This window comes from Paramisgurnus dabryanus, chromosome 13 (genome assembly GCF_030506205.2).
Source record: "Paramisgurnus dabryanus chromosome 13, PD_genome_1.1, whole genome shotgun sequence".
NCBI lineage: Eukaryota > Metazoa > Chordata > Actinopteri > Cypriniformes > Cobitidae > Paramisgurnus > Paramisgurnus dabryanus.
In genome coordinates, this window is record NC_133349.1 from 353,218 (window position 1) to 371,366 (window position 18,149).

Here is an 18,149-nt window from a genome sequence, read left to right on the forward strand (position 1 = left end):
CATAAGGAGCTCTTATTATAATACAGTTTTTCTGAATTGCTAAAACACTAAACCCCAATCTCTGAACCAAATTTATAGTGGCCTTAACCCATTTGTCAAATCATGCACTCTTTTTGCAAAATTCTAAACACAAACTTCTCACTAAAACACACATTTCACACTGCAATGCACTTGTTTTATAAATGCTAAACACAGGCAGGCAAGAGTTGAACACAACTAAAACACTGTTATCATCGAGTAAACACAACAACTCAAAATTCTACACACTTTTATCTAATGGTATTTTTTACCAATTGTGTGAATTGGAAACAGTCTGAGAGGCAGATGAAGAGTATGAGGAAGAAAAGGACACCAGAGACAATGCAATTGGCAAAATTTGCAGTTGGATTGCTGACTTTTTACAAAATACAAGTGCTGCTTACAGTAATATTGAAAAGTTAATATTACTTGCAGTACTTACAGTAAAGTATTGACTATTCACTGAACTAAACTTGTGTGATTACAGTAATAGAGATTTTTAACAGTATTTGTCAAGTGTGTTGTTATGTACAATAAACATGTATTTTTCTGTAAGCAGATCTCCTGGATGTTGTGTTTTCCATTTTTTAAGGTAGTGTCTAATGGATGCTTGTAGTGTTTTATATTATAGACTTATGTGTGTATGATTTGAAAGCTTAGTTTGATTTTGAGTACAAGTGAAATGGTTTTGAAGCAATTGTTTGATTTTGCTAGAAGAGTCAGGGGTTCTGTGAGTTTTGTTTAAAATTGGGATTTGTGTTTAAGGTTTTGAGAAAATGTGTGATGGTTTCAAAAAATGTGTTTTAGCAATTCAGAAAAACTGTAATACCACCCCTTAATCTGCACTATCCGACCACACCACTGCCATTTAGTGCAGAGAAAAGCACAATTGAGTTTTAATTGCAACAAACCACCATCATTGTGATCAGTGTTTGAATTTCTTCAGCTCATTTTGCATTTTAAAGGACACACCCAAAACAGCACATTTTTTAACACACCTATAAAGTGGCAATTTTAACATGCTATAATAAATTATTTATATGGTATTTTGAGCTAAAACTTCACATATGTGCTCTGGGGACACCAAAGATTTATTTGACATCTTAAAAAAGTCTTTTGCCATGGCCCCTTTAAAAGCAGACAGGCATGCAAGGTAATACAGATTTTGAAGGATCCTGATACTTACACATCATTATTTGATCAAAAACCCTTCAGAAATCATTCTAATATGAACACACAGCACAAGGAAGTTTTAAACAAATTAATGTAATTTACATGAATAAAGATGGAGATTTTCTTCAGATGTGACTGAAAAATGTGCAGGGGAGAAATTGAAGTAAAACTGCATTAAATCTTGTTGTTTTAAGCAAAATTATGATGCAGGGTTTGTTACTACATCATCAAATTCCTAGGCAGCATTTTTTTTCAAATTCCCAGATTATTCCCATGGCAAGTTTCCAGCCTTGAATATTCCTGGAGTTTTGCAGCCCTGATGAGATGAGAATCATTACCTCAACAGTGTACAGTGATTCTCTGACACTTTATCATTGATTTATTGGATCAGAAAAGGTTTGATGGTGTTAATGAAGTCCAATGGTGGAAATTAAAAACCCATGGTGCATGACAAAACTTGATACAGAAGAAGGCTGTTATCTCTAGTGATGTCAATACTTCAATGAACCCAGGGCGTCATAAAATCCTATGGTGTCACTTTTTTATTTTCCTCTAATAACTTCATTATATTTCAAACTATTCAAGTGATATAATTTGTTTGAGGTATTTTTTCGCAAATCCTGAATGTCCAGCTATCAAACAAAACATGGTTGTGTCACGTCGGTGTTTTGTTAATTTCCTGGGGTTGATTTTTCTCAGGTGTTATAACAGAAGTGTCAGAAATATTCGCATATTTACCGCTTTAGCATTGACGCTGAAGATGAGTTTACTGATGAACCCCCGCGTGCCCACCGCTGAGAAATGCGCGTGCACTGCAGTGCTTCCGCCGCGGAGCGCGTAGCGCACTCGTCATTTCTCCCGTTGTGACGCATCAAAGCGCGTGCACGAGGCCACAAATAAAATGAAAAAATGATCCTTAAAAGTAGCCAATCATTAAAATGACCAAAATGATTATTAGCTACGTAATGAGTAATTGACGTCGGGCGGTTGAATAAAAAAAATTCAAATAATTTAATAGACCAATTATCAATTATTCCACTTTTATGCTGCGTTTTATGCAACCTGTAACTCGTAAATCACGACTTCAAAACCACGACTCACGAGTACATCGATCTAGTACGAGTTCACGGGTGGGAAGTCACGGGTTTGACTGCCGTTCCAGTGCACTTTCACAGGTAGAAGGTTGTAAAAACACGGGTTACAGGCTGCCTGGAACGCATACTCCCAGTTCAGAGTCGTAAGTCGTGGTTTTGAAGTCGTAATTTACGTGTTCAAAAGCCTGCCTAGAACGCAGCATTATACCGCAGGTCTGTTGAATGCTTGATTCTGATTGGCTGAGAAATGTTCCATTAGTGTTGATTATTTTCTGTAAACGGCAAACACCTGTCAAATGTCTTCAAATAACCACCAGAGCAATATGTCTGTGGTAACTGTGGTACTTCGATCCTTTGAATTATTAGAAAATAATAATGCACAACACACGCGTAACTCCGCATTACCACCTTGGGTGTGCATTATTTTCTTATAATTCAACAGCCCGTCGTCAATTATTCCTTACGTACCACAGTTACCACAGACATTGCTCTGATGATTATTTGAAGACGTTTTGACAGGTCAGGTGTGCGGTTATTAAAAAATATTGCATACCTGTGGAACATTTCTCAACCAATCAGAATAAAGCAGTCAACAGGCCTGTGGTGTAATATTTAACAATGTAAGTAAGCATGTAAAATCCGTCACACATATAGCCTACATCTCAGGTTTAATGAAATTTCCACCTTAAGTTTACAGTGGTTTCGTCATTAAAAAAAAAAAAAAACACATAAAATAATTTCATTTTTTTTAACAAAAGCAAACTAAGAATTATACCAAAAAAAAGATAGTTTCTTGATAATCATTTATAAACACATAAACAATTAATTAAAGAAGTTCAGTTATGAAGAATAATTTACTGTTGAGTTACTGTAGATTAAAATGCAATTTCTGCACAGACAAACACGTTAAAAGTCTCTGCTAACTGTTTAACATTACTGACCAAAACACATTCATGTTGTCACATTAATTCAAAAATGGAAATCTACTATCTGTCTGCTAGTTATATTTATTAATTAAACTAAGGCCTAGTCCTGGTTTAATCTAATCCCTGTCCGGGAAACCACACATTGTGCAAGATATTAATTAGTCTTAATGTGGCATTGTATAGTAGTATGACTTAGGGTTATATTGTGTAGTTGCCAGTGTGGTTTTATTGTATTTACCCAACAACTAAAACAGATTACATCTTCATATCAATTGTCATTGTATGAATTACAAATTTTTTTGTGTCATTAATAGGACAAAACTGTTTTTGTGTCATTCACTACAACAACCAAGTGACTTTGTGCAACCCACCTGATCCAACTGTGTGAACCGACTCGCAGTTTGATAACCCCAGAGTTATAGTACAGGAAAATGAACTCATGGAGCAGACATCACAATCAAGAACGTTAGATAAAGTTATATCCATCTCTGATATCTACCTCAATCATCAAACTACAATTAATATTAATATTCAAATGAAAATATTCATCAAAGACTTTTTATTATTGACTTCATCCTTAGACAATCTTAAATCAAAACTGTACAATAAAAAGCTTTAATTGAAATTAAATAAAACATTGATATTTATTCTTATTAGCATGAACTGTAGGCCAGACAACACACAAAATAATGTCATCAGGAGAAACAACAGCTGAAGTGTCATTTAAAAACTTTTACAGATTCTCACAGCACGAAACACTATGTGTGTGTGTGTGTCTGTGTTTGTGTGTGTCTGTCTCTGTGTGTGTGTGTGTGCATTGGTAAGTCATTTCTCCTTTACCAAATCTTTGCATCTTCTCCTCCATTATAAAGTGTTATAACCCGTCCCATTCACTCAATTATTTACATGAAGGATTGCCTGTGCACCCATCAGCTGAACTGAAGCACATAATGATAATAAACAGATCACATTATCATGATGCAATGATGAAAACAAAGACAACTAAATAAACACGGTAACAGTAGGCAGTAGTTTATGGGAAACACACCTTTAACTGTCTTCAGAATTTCAACATCAGTAAGAATAATAATAAAAAAAAAACGTCCACCTGACTGACGGCCTTTTATTTACATGTTGGCTTTCTTTCAAACCTGCGTCAGTACAAAAGAAGCGGCCACACCCAGAGTCAGGACTCTCGCCGGGTAAACAGGTTGTGTGGCGGCATTAAACAGCAAACTGCCCTTTACCTGAAGGATTCTTCACATTTCATCTGCGTGCGGAGGTTTGCCTGCGTCTGACGCTGCATTTCCTGCACTTACGGGAGCAATGAAACTGACGGCAGGAACCTTTTCTTTGTTTTCTTTAATCACAGCGGTCTCATTCTCTGGCATTGACCCCTGTGGTACTGATCCATCTTCTGTCACCTGCAGAGTTTTTGATATCAGATTGTCCATCGTGTCTGATTGTCTATGATCTCCGTCCAATGAGAGCGGGTCGGAAATCATCGGCTCATCTCCCCCCACGTCCTCCGCCAGTGGGAGAGAAGCGACATCATTCAGGATATTTCTGGACATCACTGCAGAAAGAGAAACAATAACAGCATTAAAACACACAGACTCCAGTTACTGACTTCATTTCCTTGTTACAGAAGAAAACGTTCACGTCGAGTTCATTATTAAATTTACAGTCATTGTAATTTGACTCAGTCTCACCGGCGGATGGAGTGTAGCTGTCCTCTGCCGATCGCCATCTGAACGGACTATAGCTTGGGAATATGATCAGACCCAAAGAAAAGATGATGATCTGTGAAGAGAACACACACACACACACACTTAAGTTAATGCTGAAAAGAAAATATGTGTCTGATGTTAATGAGATCTGATCTGACCATGATGCACGTGCTCGTCTGCGCAGCTTTTGTGGCCGTTCGCTTAATCAAAGCCTGGAGTTTATTCAGCTGAGCGACCAGAGACCTGCCATCAAAAACACGTCACTGTTATTACAGTACACTGAGAGAAGATCAATAACATCAATCAAGAGTACAGATAAACTATGATATTACAAGTACTGCTTTAATGTTATTTACAAACATCAGAAGCTGAAAGATATGCTGGAGACACACCTAACAACTTGCTGAAACATTTTAACATTGGACTCAACACACTTAACAGAACTACCAATGCAGTCATTTTGACCCTTTTTAAAACTTGCAATGTCTTAACTTTGTTGAAATAAAGCTCATATAAATCCTATATAAATCATATAAATTCTGACTTTTCTTAATGTATGTGAATTTTATTCCAACATTTATTATTTTGATGAAAAACAAATATAACAGAGTATTTCTACCTTGAATGGCCATAGTGGTCAAATTGACCATACACATTACAGGTGTTGGATCTCCTCAGCGCTTTTCCCACCATTGAAGATGCGCAACTGTTGCCTATGGTAACATCAAATTTATTTTATTTTATTTTATAAAAGAATTAACAGAATACTGATCAACCTCGAAGTTGTATCTGTAATTAGCTACAGTAGCAGGTTGATAAACTAATACATTTGATATTGATTGAAATTTCATTTTTGTGTCATGATGTTTATTAGCTGTCCTAACATAACAACTAGTTTTTTTTATTCTGGATTTCATTGAAGGCTGCATAAGATTGTTTCTGATTCGTGTGGTCCAAACATTTCCAATAACGCCAGAGCGAAATGTATTGAATAAAGATGTAATATTTTCCAAACTTTACGTTTTGCTTTTATCTAACAAAATATTCTGCTTCAATCCATATTTGTTTGCATTTAGACTTGAAAAACTTTTTTCTCTCACTTGCTGGATGCAAATTGAGGAAAGTAAATTGAGGCACGCATTTTCATGTGCGGTGTGTAGCTTTAACACAATTATATCATAAAAAATATCATATGTATGCTGAAATTAACCCATATTTTTAATAAAACATGACCGTAGAAGCTTTGAATGCTATTGTCAGTTGTAGTAGTTCTAGTATTCTGGTAGTGTTAAAGACTGTTGCTTGCATAAATGATTTTTATCTTTTATTGTAAACGAAGACTTGTCATGATCAGGTGTTATGATCAACTTACTTTCATAATCTGTGTAAAATCATTAGGTGTGTCCCCAGCTTTAATCTCAACAAAATCCAAATGTAAAACATTGTCTCCTTATTGAAAGCAACGTCTATCTGACTTACATGTTGTGTTTCTCCAGCTGCTCTACGGTTCTCTGTAACTCAGTGTTTTGAACTGAACACGCAGCCACCCTAACACACAAACACACACGTGTTTACCAGATGACACACACACACACACACACACACACACACACACACACACACACACACACACACACACACACACACACACACACACACACACACACACACACACACACACACACACACACACACACACACACACACACACGTGTATATCAGATGAAAACACACACACACACACACACACACACACGTTTAATTAGAGGTCTTCACAGGTCCACTTGGATCTGAAAACACAAGGTTCGACCAGAGCGGGTTCGGGTCTAAAAGTTTCACGTGTGCCTCGGACACGGGTCAGGTATAATAACAGCATCGGGTCTCAGGTCATTTATAATGAATGTGTTTTTCATAGAACGGACGTGAGACGACTCAAACTACCTTATGTGTGTGCATCAAGTCCTTTTCCAACCCTCCTCTGTTAACCAAGAGCTTTTGTGGCATTGTGTGGCTGGCGATAGGTTAATTTTCATTGAGGCAGACCTGTCAATCAATTTTGGATGCACATTTTAGCCGTTACCTTGGTGTTGTCATCAAATCAAGTAAGGAATAATTGAGTGGCCATGTCTCCTTTTGTGTGCATTATATTTCAATAATTCAACGGCCCGGAGTCAATTATTTTGTTACCACACCTCAAGACATTGATCACATAATATATTTAAAGGGATTCCTCCAGTTTTTGTACTTAAATCATTATTGTAAGTAGGACTATTTCTTCTGCATCTCATCAAACGGCTCTTTTGCTTGTTCTAAAACGTTAAAGCTGGCAATGGAGGCTTGAGTCATTGATAGCATTATAATGCAGTTATTAGAAAGAGAGCGAGAGCGACAGAGACACACAGAGAGAGAGAGAGATTATGTGAATGAGGCTTCCTCTTAATGCGGTCAAGAGAGCTGCCTGGAACTATGTTCGCCATGCGCTTCCCAGAAAATAATTGCACACCTCAGAACATTCATCAGCCAATCAGATTCAAGCATTCAACGGACACGTAGTATAAATGAAAATAAATTAAGCGTCAGGCCAAATTGGATGTGAGGCCACCAGGATTTATTTTTGGTGCGTGCGGGCTGCAGACTGCACATGTCGGTGCCGTTTACATTCAGGTCCATAAAGATTGCCACGTGGTGGGGGTTGGACTCAGGTCTAATTTTCTCAGGTTTGTCTAGGGCCGTGTCAAAAAAATGTATGCATGTCGGGTTGAGTAAAAAGTGATTCGGGTCATTTCGGGTCGGGTACCTTTCTTTGGACCCAAGGAGACCTCTACGTTTAATGACACAAAATATAAGAGGTATTAATAATAACTGCTATAAGACGCCATCTCACCTGCTCTCCAGACCGTCTATATACTCTTTCCTCCTCCTCCGACTGTCCTGAGCAGACAGTTTGTTACGAATTTTTCTTCTTACTTTCTTCAGAATTCTCTCTTCGGCCTGTGAGATTTGAACAGTATTTGGTCAGTGCTTTATTCATGCACACACACACACACATATTTATTTATATATGCACACGTGACCTTAGTTAGCGGCAGATTATTGGGCAGTGAGATTCCCTCCTGATTCAGAAGCGTCTGTTCCTCGTCTGTCAGCTGAAGTTCAGGATAAACCTGAAGAGAAGATCTGAATCAACAGCACGTCTTCAGGAGAACATTCTCAAGCTCGTACAACATACACAAACATACTGATCTGTCATCTGAAAAACACTACCAAAGAGCTGTACGAGTTGTGGGTTTGTTGTGCGTCATCATCCTCTGTTTTGACAGGTGACACCAGCTCATTGACCACGCACGAATCTGACAACAACATCTGAGAGCTCCACTCGTCTGAAGAACCAATCAGACAAGATTATTACACTTGCTCAACATAATTTCATTAAGTCATGACAGCTCCAAACATCTCCTGACTGGAGAACGGTCACATGGCTCCTTTAAGACTCACAGAGATCACTATACTCACCCAGCTCTATGGAGATCACGTCCATGCGCGGCTCGGTGATAACGGCACCCAGACTGCTGATGTCATAAACCACCTGATAAACTGCAGACGCATCTTCATGGGAACACAGATCTTCAGACAGACTGATGTTGCTCTCTGATAAAGACTCCTGCACAGGTGCTGATGGGTAAACATCATTTGGATTTATGGCATTCAAAACCTCCTCAGATTCGCTGTCATTCAGACTCTGTAAGGCATTAAAGAGTGACATTTAGGATCAAATAAAGATGTGCTATACAACAGTTCAGTGAATCATTAGTTATACGAACACAGGAGGACTCACGCAGTGTTGTTCAGTGTTCCACACAGTGCGATTCTCCAACCCAGAATACAGCAAACCTGAGCATGAATCATCCACAAACACATGAGATCCTTCTAAGATCTCTCCTCCATCCTACAATGTCAACAAAATATAAGATTGCATTGACACAAATCTTAACACCCACACATAAATATATAAATATATAAATATATAAATATATATATATATATATATATATATATATATATATATACACACACACACACTTATTTATTTATTATTATATATAATTATTATATATATACTTATACACACACACACACACACACACACACACGTGTGTATTATATACATATTAAGGTGTATTCATCTCCTCTGATGGGCTGTCACTGTGTTATTGTTTTCAGAAGGCGGTCGTGGCCCAATGGTTTAAGAGTCGACTACTCGCTGGATGAGTTAAAGATGCTGTATGTCATACTGACAGCTATTTGTTGTACTTGTTACCAGTCTACCAGGTTTGCCAGACACTTACACGAGTGCAATTGACAATTAACTAGCTAATAATTTATATGTTTCCAATGATTTTATCGTTGCCATTTAAAATCAGCTTGTTTGTTTTTTAACAACTCAATCTGGCTTTCTCAATCTTGGTGTAATAAAACAGTATATACTTCTTATCAAGAGGTCTTTTAGATGAATGCCTACCCTACTGTAGGGTTTTTGGGAAGGGTGTCACCTCTCTGACCCAGATTATTTGCTTGCTTTCATATGAGTGCAATATACTGTGGATGTTGCAAACTAGCAACCGGGCTGTCAAGAGATAATCTACTGGGTAAATTGTCAGTGGGTGGGATAAGATGGACCAAAACAAAAACAGACAAAGAATAAAAACCAGAATGACTGGCTATAGTATTTTTGGAGAAACAGGTATATGAACTAAGCATGTTTCATCATATCAACGAACACATTACAGCACCTTTAAATGAAGAGGTCACATTTTGAGTATAGGTTAACATACTTGACAATCTTTCACTTTTAGTCAAATTTGTGCCAAATGAATGAATACAATAAAATGCAAATTTAACGAAATCAGAAACTTCCTCAGAGTAAACCACAGATATAAATACTGAAAGGAAACACTGAGGAATCCATGGCAGGGTGTCTGATTTAAAATTCTTACACTGTTAAACCAAATCTATATCCTTGTTCTGATTTCTAAAATAATAAATGTAGGGATTTTGGCACAATGACAACTAAACTAATGTAATAACAGAATTTGCATCCGTTGAAGTCTTTCACCACAGATAAAGGATTACAGAAAGCACACAACACCAACATGCAGAAGAAACCGAGTGCAGACATATAATCATTAAATGACATTAAAGACGAATGTATCTGTCTGTCTGACACGAGCTGCTCGTGTTGTTTTCCTACAGAATTTTACTTAACTTACTCTCTCGGTAGATGCGATGTTCCCGGACACGATATCGGCGTCTCGCATCCTTAACTCACGCGTGTTTGCTTTAAACTGTGATATTTAAATAAGATCACGGATTTTCCTCATCAGACCCGGATCTTCTGGATTTATTGATTCACATCCGCGTTTGGCGTTTGGGCGGAGCTTATAAACGACACTGGCCAATAGCACTCCGACTCTCCTTAAAGGGATAGTTCACCCCAAAATTAAAAATCTGTCATCATTTACTCACTTTTATGTTGTTACGAACCTGTATAAATGTATTTGTTCTGATGTACACGAAGGAAGATATTTTGAGAAATGTTTGTAAACAAACCAATCATCAGCCCCATTCACTTCCATTGTACAATAAAAGAATACTATGGAAGTGAACTGTGCTCATGAATAGTTTGGTTACAAACATTCCTCAAAATATCTGTCTTCGTGTTCATTAGAACAAATACATTTACACAGGTTTGTAACAACATGAGAATCGGAAAATGATGACAGATTTTTTTGGGGTGAACTATCTCTTTAAATCGTGTACCATGAATAAAAGTAATGATTTGCGTTATTATTATGTTTTTTTTTTATTTTCACTGTATATTAATTTTTTACAGCTGTTATTTTATCCAGAATCTATATTTAGGTGTAAATTATTATCTAGTACTGCTGAAACTGCATGTAGGGGTCACGTGCTATTTGTTACTTTTTTTGTTGCTGACGAAAATGGACAATTCAGTGACGTCTGGCTTAAAATTTCAGGGTTGTTTACAAAAATCCTATAAGGTGTGATTTGGGCCTACAAAATCACACCTTTCTCTGGATCACGAAAATAACATTCGCGGTTTATGTTCTGTAGTTATCAACCACAAAGAGCTTAATCTGCAGCAATAAAGTTTCCAAAAGTACCATTTTGTGCACGGTAATGCTAAAAGCAAGGCACACGCTTGCGACGTAACGTATACAGTAACAAAATTAAATTTTCTATATTATATAAATTTTAATAAGCCTCTTTAGCGCACCCTTAACGTGAAATATAAACTATTATATATCAAACACGTTTATAAAACTTGGTATATTCAAGTTCTCATCGATCTATTCTAGACTGTGAAGCCGTTTATGAGCGCCACCGTGCGGGGATGCGCTGTAATGTTAGCCTGACTGGTTAGCACACAGTAAAATAATTCTATGTTGCACTTTAATACAAGTTTAACCAATTTGAAAGTACTTTCTTAGTGATGAGTTGCTATAAATTATAAAAATGAAGCTTAGCTTAACTTTAGTTATTTTAACTTTATTCAACTCCTAACTGTCAAGAAAATAGAAATGAATTGCAATTAATTAAAGTTACACATTTAAACGCAACAAGGAATTTTCACAGTGCAGCTATATTTCAAACTGTTATGTCTGGATAGTTTGGACAAATTCTCTGATTCAACAGCGAGTCGAATCTTTTGATGAATCGGTTGAATTCAACTTATCACAGTTTGGTCGTTTCTCAATCAGAAGGCTGCAGCCAGCAGATGTCGCATTTCTTTCTAGGCTGCATACGTCATCAAGGCTGCCTTATTTCAGTACATTAACAATGATAAAGTTTACTATTATATTTAGTTAATCGTAAATTGTGTAATATGCTTATGAATTGCGAATGTAATTCACAGTTAACTTAAAATAATAAACCAGGCTTGATGACGTATGCAGCCTAGAAATGCGACCTCTGTAGGCTCCAGCCTTTTGATTGAGTAACGTCCTAAATCTAAACACTCGGACAACTGAATCACTCGCCGAAATGAATCAGATTCAGAGCAGTGAGTCACCGCTTCCCGAAAACAGGAATTGAACTCGAGCCCAATAAGTTACTGGAACAAACCTCAACGAAAAGCGTCGACTAAAGTCCGAATGTAAATAAAAAATATTTATGTCATGTAAATACAGATTTTTACTGATATTCGCCGTCAGTTGTGTGCATTGATGATTTAGTCTCGTTGAGTTTTCTTTGAAAAGCTCTTTGAAGCAGTCTGTATTAGACGAGTCCAGAGGACAACGAACTAAACTTAACTGTTCATTGGTAAGTACCTAAAGTAATAATGTTGACTGACCACTGTTTTAAGTCTCACATTATCTCCCGAAGTATGTTATGTTTTGTTTGTATGTTATTTTAGAAGTTTTGTGAAAGAGTTTGTTATTTTATAGACGACTGTCACGAGGCTCACGACCACACACATAATAAACAACATTGAGGATAGATGGGTGAATAGTAGATGGATGAATGGATTGAATGACCATTTAAGTGTATGTAGGTGATGATATTTTCATGTGTCTCTCAGGTGTGATGGAGACATCAGTGTGAGTCTGATGATGGACTCAGATCAGATCTCCGCAGGTTTGGATGGAGGTGTGCAGGTCTCTCGTGCTTTTGTACCTGAGCCCTATATCAGGCTGTCTGCTCTTACAGTGTTGTTCTGTGTGAGTCTATTATGTGGGTTCAGTCCGCTCTGGGTCATGAGACGAGCACTGCGCTTCACCTCAGATCCAGGTACAGTATGGTTAGGATTTCTTCAGCAGCGAGGCTGTATGGGATTCTCATCCGTGTGTTTCTGTGTTAAAGGTTCTCGTCGGCACAGAGTCTTGAGTCTGATGTCCAGCTTTGCCTGTGGGGTTTTTCTGGCGTCTGCACTGTTGGAGAGGCTTCCCGGCTACCTGGACGACATGACCCAGACATTCAGTCATTTTGGGGTAACGGTGAGTCTGAACAAGTTTGTTTTGTTGTTATACTGGAATATTACAGGTTATAATTATAGTCAGTTTTTTGCATTACTGAACAGAAAACATCCTTAGGGGCCATTCACACCAAACGCTTGAGAACGCAAGGAGTGCCTTTTTGTGGCACAGATTTTTATATTGGTAGGCAACCACAGAGGCAGCTGTCCTGTCAATCAAATATAGAAGCGTGAGCGCTCTTTTGCTTTTAACGGTCATATTAGCAGAAACTTTAAAAGAGGAGGCTTGCGCTGACCTTGATGGAGGGTGAGAGGTGAACAAACACACAGAAGACGGTGAGCGAGTGACTGCAGTCCGGTTGATCCAAACAACTGTAAACTTCTGTCACCACAACGGAAAGCTCGCCTTTCCCCTCATTCGATTGGACAAAGGAAAAACGCAAATGATGTTGTGTGCTTTTCCGCCTTGGTTGCTCCTTTAAAAAGTGCTCTGCAGCAGGCGGCAGAAACGCAAGGTGTTCAGCGAACATAAACAGCCCACAAAATGCTCACTGCCCACAGAAAATCATTTAAAACAGGCCCCTGCAACTGCCATAAAAGCGTTTGGTGTCATCGGCCTCTCAATGTGCGTTCACACCAGACATGGAAAAATCGCGCCATCGGTGCATAGTTGGAACGCTTGAACATTTTGAGTTAACTCGCTTCATTTGTGAAATTCAGACGTGAATATGCTCACTTTGCTGGCTTTAGCTAGCTTGTATATTGCTCAAATTGAGTAAAGAGCATTTATTTACAACTTACCAGATTGTCCAACCTCCTGAGTCACTTTCTTTCAAGCAAGGTTCTTTTTATTCCTGTTTACGAAGTGTTGCACAGCTCCAGGTGTCCACATACAGCGACAATGATTTTGTCCTCCATTGTTGTTTTGTATTTCTGCCTCAGCTCGCTACATCGTAATCACGTCGCTACTGGAGCAAGCTCCTGATTATCGTGTCTTTGCATTGACTTACAAGTGCTCTAAGCGAGTTCATGCGTTTTAGGCCATAAAACATTTTATGTTTCATACAGTAAACATCTCCTCAGTTTCTGCTAGCTGCATGTCCCCTGAACACACTGTAAAAAACGCGGTCTCTGTAGACAGCCCTGGCTCCGCAAACTGCAACAAAAACAAAGTGGTCCAACCTACCACCAGGAAACATAACAAACGTGTTCCAGCCAATAAACGACAAGAAGGATGTGGGAGTGGGGATTGGTCACGTTCATGACTCATTCAGAAAGCACAGAAGAGAGGAGGAGGAGTTGGCTACGCTCCGTTTTGTTTGACAACATTTCGAACGTCAACAAGAAGTGACGTCACACAGATTTTCTTAGAGCGCCTTTAACCTGTAAATCACTTGTGCTTAATGTAATATCATCCTGCTTATCACACATAACAGATAGATGACCATGTAATATTCATTAGAGTGTAAATGATGGTATTTATTTGCAATTATAGTGTAATTATATTTATGTAAAAAAATCTATATTAGCAAAAGCTTAATTAGCTGGGTTTCATTCAAATGTGAAGCGAATGGAAAAACAAACAAATGCGAATAAGATGCGTTTCCAACAAGTTGTTCAAGCAAAGACTGTGGTATTTAAGTCATGTGGGTTTAATGTTCGCTACGTCAGAATGTTTCTGCAAATGCATTTCCATCTCTTATTATTTGCATTTACTCTTTATCACACTAGTCAAAGACCACCACAACGTTTACCCACCTCAACTTTTTTTGTGAATGAAGGGATTTTTATCACTTGTTTTTGATGCGATACTTCAAAATGCACATAAAATCATGGTAATGGAAACATGGCTAACTTTCTAAAATGCTTTACTGTTTTGCACAAAGGCTTCAGGTTAATGATGATTCCACTGTTTTGGTTTGAGCTCATTATTTATCTATAGTTAATGTTTTTGTCTAAACAGCTTCATTTCCCCTTACCTGAGTTCATTCTGGCCATGGGGTTCCTGGTCGCCTTTGTGGTCGAACAAATTTTGCTGGCTTTCAGAGACCAACCGTGCGATCTGTCTTATGAGAAGGAAGCTCTGCTCGACTCTGGTCTTCAGCGTTGGGAACCAGATGCTCCTAAACATCTCTACCAACCTCCAGGCAAGGTCTCCTGCAGGAGACGACCATCAGGGATGGACGGATTCCGTTTTCCAGAGGATGCGAGATCACACACAGGTCTGCGAATCTTTCTTCTGTTGTTCAGTCTGTGTCCGCACGCCGTCTTTAAGGGGCTGACCGTAGCAGAGCAGCTGGGCAGGGAGCCTCATCTGGAGATCCTCTTGGCTTTGGCTCTCCACGAGGGAATCGTTGCCGTCAGCCTAGGTTTCCAACTGACTCGTTACGATCTCCGTCGTACAGTGGTGACCGCCTGTCTGTTTCTCTTCTCCGTCATGTGTCCAGCTGGGATCGGGCTTACCGTCGTCCTGACTGAGATGAAGCCGAGTCCTAAGCTCCAGCTCGTCCGCTATGCAGTAGAGGGTCTGACGTTGGGGATCTTCATCAATATCACAGTCATGGGATTGGTTTGGCAGGATCTGGGTTCTCCAAAGCATCGTATCCATAAAGTAGCATTTCTCCTTACAGGCTTTGCAGTCATTACCGGTGTTTTGTTCTTGAAAACATAAGGCTTATTTGTTATAGTAGCTGGGGCTTAAAGACCAACACTAACCAACTGAACCGTGAGGTTGTTCCTGTATTGTGCTTTGAATAGCTATTTCTATTAATGAATGACAGTCATTTATTCAGCGCGTTCCCCTCTTTGTCGATTTGACTCTGGCAGTAGGGGGACATCACTGTACAATCTAAAATCCCACATATGGGACGTACTCTCTGGGTATGGAAACACAGTCCTCAAACGGTTAACGCATCATTAGAAGATTGGTATCGGATGATCATCGCATTAAATTACTCAATCGGTTAAATTTGTCGATCTCATGAACCGATCTTTCTATTTACTTTTATCATCATAGAGCTCCTGAATGTAGCCGTAATTTGAGACAGGCAGCGTGAGCATTTTTTCAACCTGTTGCTCGTGTGCACATTTGGATTTCTCTCTCTGCCTTTAAAGAGAACTGTATATTTTCTAGGAGGGCGCTGCAGTCCTTACCGCGCGACACCTCTTCACATACCAATCAAATAGCGGACATTACATCTTCATGCCTAAAGTTTATTATTTGCATGTGTTTTGACAGTTTAAACTTTCAATTTACCTTATAGCTGCTCTTGTCTGTGGTGCGTACACTCAATGCACAGGCACAGCCTGTCATTCATCACGAGTACAAAGCAAGGATCTTTCTAATGTCTTAAAGATACAGTAACCTAATTCATTTATTAATAATATTAAAGAGAAAATCATTATCTGCTTTTGACTGAAGAACTGTTTTACTTTATAATAATGCATGTATATTTAATTCATACCCTGAAGACTGTGCAGTGTTTTATTTTTTTAAACACATAAGCCTTTTTATAGGCATATTAAATTGCTTTTTGTGGAATAAATATTTGTTGTGATTTTTTATTTGATTCTTTATTAAAACTATAATATACCTGATTTCTGCAAATAATATAACAAAGGCAACATGGAAAAAAGGTTAACAGTAACAATCATCAAAGAGCGCACATATCAGCTTGAAGAATCAGTATCGGGCATTGACGACAAGAAATCAGTAGTTTGTATCGGCTAAAAAATCCAGATCGGTGCATTCCTAATTATAATTATTGTACTGTTAGAGTTCTGACATGTAAGGGGAGGTCTGTAGTTGGTCTATGATGCTTTACAGTGAACAGGTTTGTCACATTAGAACTGTCCTGTAATCTGTTTTCCTTCTTTTTTGCCCTTCTGGAATTATTCATTCACAAGAGAACAGCCTGAATATCAGCATATCTGCATATATATGGACTCAAGTAGGGATGCACCGAATGTTCGGCAAATTAAATTATTTGATGACTTGATCCGTGCATTTCCTTTACGTGCATTCTTATATTCAAGCGTATCAAATATTTCATGCATAAGGCTTTATAATGTAGTTCCTGCACAGTTGGTTTAATTGTCATTTTAATATGAAAAATTTTCTTTGCAATCCTTTACTAATGTCATCATTTCAATTCATTGTTTACTGTTGCTCATATATCAGAAAGTTTGAGAACTTTTGGGAATTTTTAACATTTTTGCTGCAGTCTGAACTGTCTGTTCTGTCCTTACCAGCCATAGGTAAATCACTGTGTTCATCATTAACAGAGCAATACAGTTTATAACACACATATAAAAAAGATACAATCAAAAGTTTCATTGTATTGTGTTCCTGTTCTTTTTGTTTATAGATACACACTGCTCATCTGTATAAAAGTCACATTGTTTTAGCATTGTCATGTCAATAAATGTGTGGTACGTTACTGTGTGTGCCTGATAAAGTACTCTAGTACACTTCCATAATGTACTTAAAGTGCTTTATTATCACACATTAAATTTGTACTTAATATACTAAAAATTCTTCTTTAGTACTTTTTAAGATGTTCTTAAGATTAAGAACATTTAAGTGTACTTATATGTGTTGTTTTGAGACGCAATGAATATAACTAAAAGTGCTTTTAACATACTATCTCTGGATTAAAAAAAAAATATTTAGTTAACACAGTTTACTACAAGTGGTAATTCTTAGCACATTTTAGTTCATATTCATGGTGTCTCAAAATAGCACAGATTTAAATACACCAAGATGTTCTTAAAGGAATAGTTCACCCTTAAATTCTGTCATTATTTACACTCCCTTATGTTGTTATAAACCTGTGTAGGAGCCATTTTGTTGATGTCCACTAGGTGGCACTTGGTGACATATAATTAAGCACAAGTCTAATGACTGACAGGTGTGTAGTTGGGGAGGAAGCATACGGTTTTTTACCGTGACAACTGGTAGCGTGCGGGGAGATAAGTGACTTTGTTTGTCTTTGATGATATGGCGTTTTTGAAGATATGGATTATACATTGCTGTTCATGAAGAATGTTTTGGATGAAGCAATAAAGAGCTGTCTTTAATCTTATTCCTGACTGCATGGACCTTTTAATCACGCGTCAAAAGCCTTCTACATTCCCCAACGTTACAGCTTATTGGAAGCCGTAACATTAAGTAAAAAACCTGCTTTTCATGATTTGTGATCACGAAGACGCCACT

At 37.9% G+C, this 18,149-nt stretch overlaps 2 protein-coding genes across 2 annotated transcripts; one reads left to right on the top strand and one right to left on the bottom strand.

Annotated features, from left to right (window-relative positions):
• Positions 1-3,753: 3,753 nt before the first annotated feature.
• Positions 3,754-10,368, bottom strand: creb3l4 (cAMP responsive element binding protein 3-like 4). Its single transcript, XM_065270594.2, has 10 exons — positions 10,209-10,368; positions 8,777-8,887; positions 8,455-8,680; positions 8,206-8,321; positions 8,016-8,105; positions 7,826-7,932; positions 6,421-6,489; positions 5,100-5,184; positions 4,924-5,014; positions 3,754-4,787 (listed from the first exon to the last, which is right to left on the bottom strand). Exons 1-10 carry the CDS (start codon positions 10,254-10,256, stop codon positions 4,471-4,473), a joined length of 1,260 nt encoding a protein of 419 aa, XP_065126666.1. The 5' UTR covers positions 10,257-10,368; the 3' UTR covers positions 3,754-4,470.
• Positions 10,369-12,007: 1,639 nt separating this feature from the next.
• On the top strand, positions 12,008-16,479 carry slc39a3 (solute carrier family 39 member 3). Its single transcript, XM_065270595.2, has 4 exons — positions 12,008-12,282; positions 12,542-12,750; positions 12,823-12,956; positions 14,898-16,479. Exons 2-4 carry the CDS (start codon positions 12,570-12,572, stop codon positions 15,603-15,605), a joined length of 1,023 nt encoding a protein of 340 aa, XP_065126667.1. The 5' UTR covers positions 12,008-12,282; positions 12,542-12,569; the 3' UTR covers positions 15,606-16,479.
• Positions 16,480-18,149: the final 1,670 nt, after the last annotated feature.

Coding starts and splice junctions, on each gene's coding strand:
- slc39a3 (XM_065270595.2), top strand. CDS start 12,570: ATGATGGACTCAGATCAGATCTCCGCAGGTTTGGATGGAGGTGTGCAG. Junction 12,751..12,822: donor GCGCTTCACCTCAGATCCAG/GTACAGTATGGT, acceptor TCTGTGTTAAAG/GTTCTCGTCGGCACAGAGTC. Junction 12,957..14,897: donor TCAGTCATTTTGGGGTAACG/GTGAGTCTGAAC, acceptor TTGTCTAAACAG/CTTCATTTCCCCTTACCTGA.
- creb3l4 (XM_065270594.2), bottom strand. CDS start 10,256: ATGCGAGACGCCGATATCGTGTCCGGGAACATCGCATCTACCGAGAGA. Junction 8,106..8,205: donor ACAACTCGTACAGCTCTTTG/GTAGTGTTTTTC, acceptor TCTTCTCTTCAG/GTTTATCCTGAACTTCAGCT. Junction 7,933..8,015: donor ATAATCTGCCGCTAACTAAG/GTCACGTGTGCA, acceptor CAAATCTCACAG/GCCGAAGAGAGAATTCTGAA.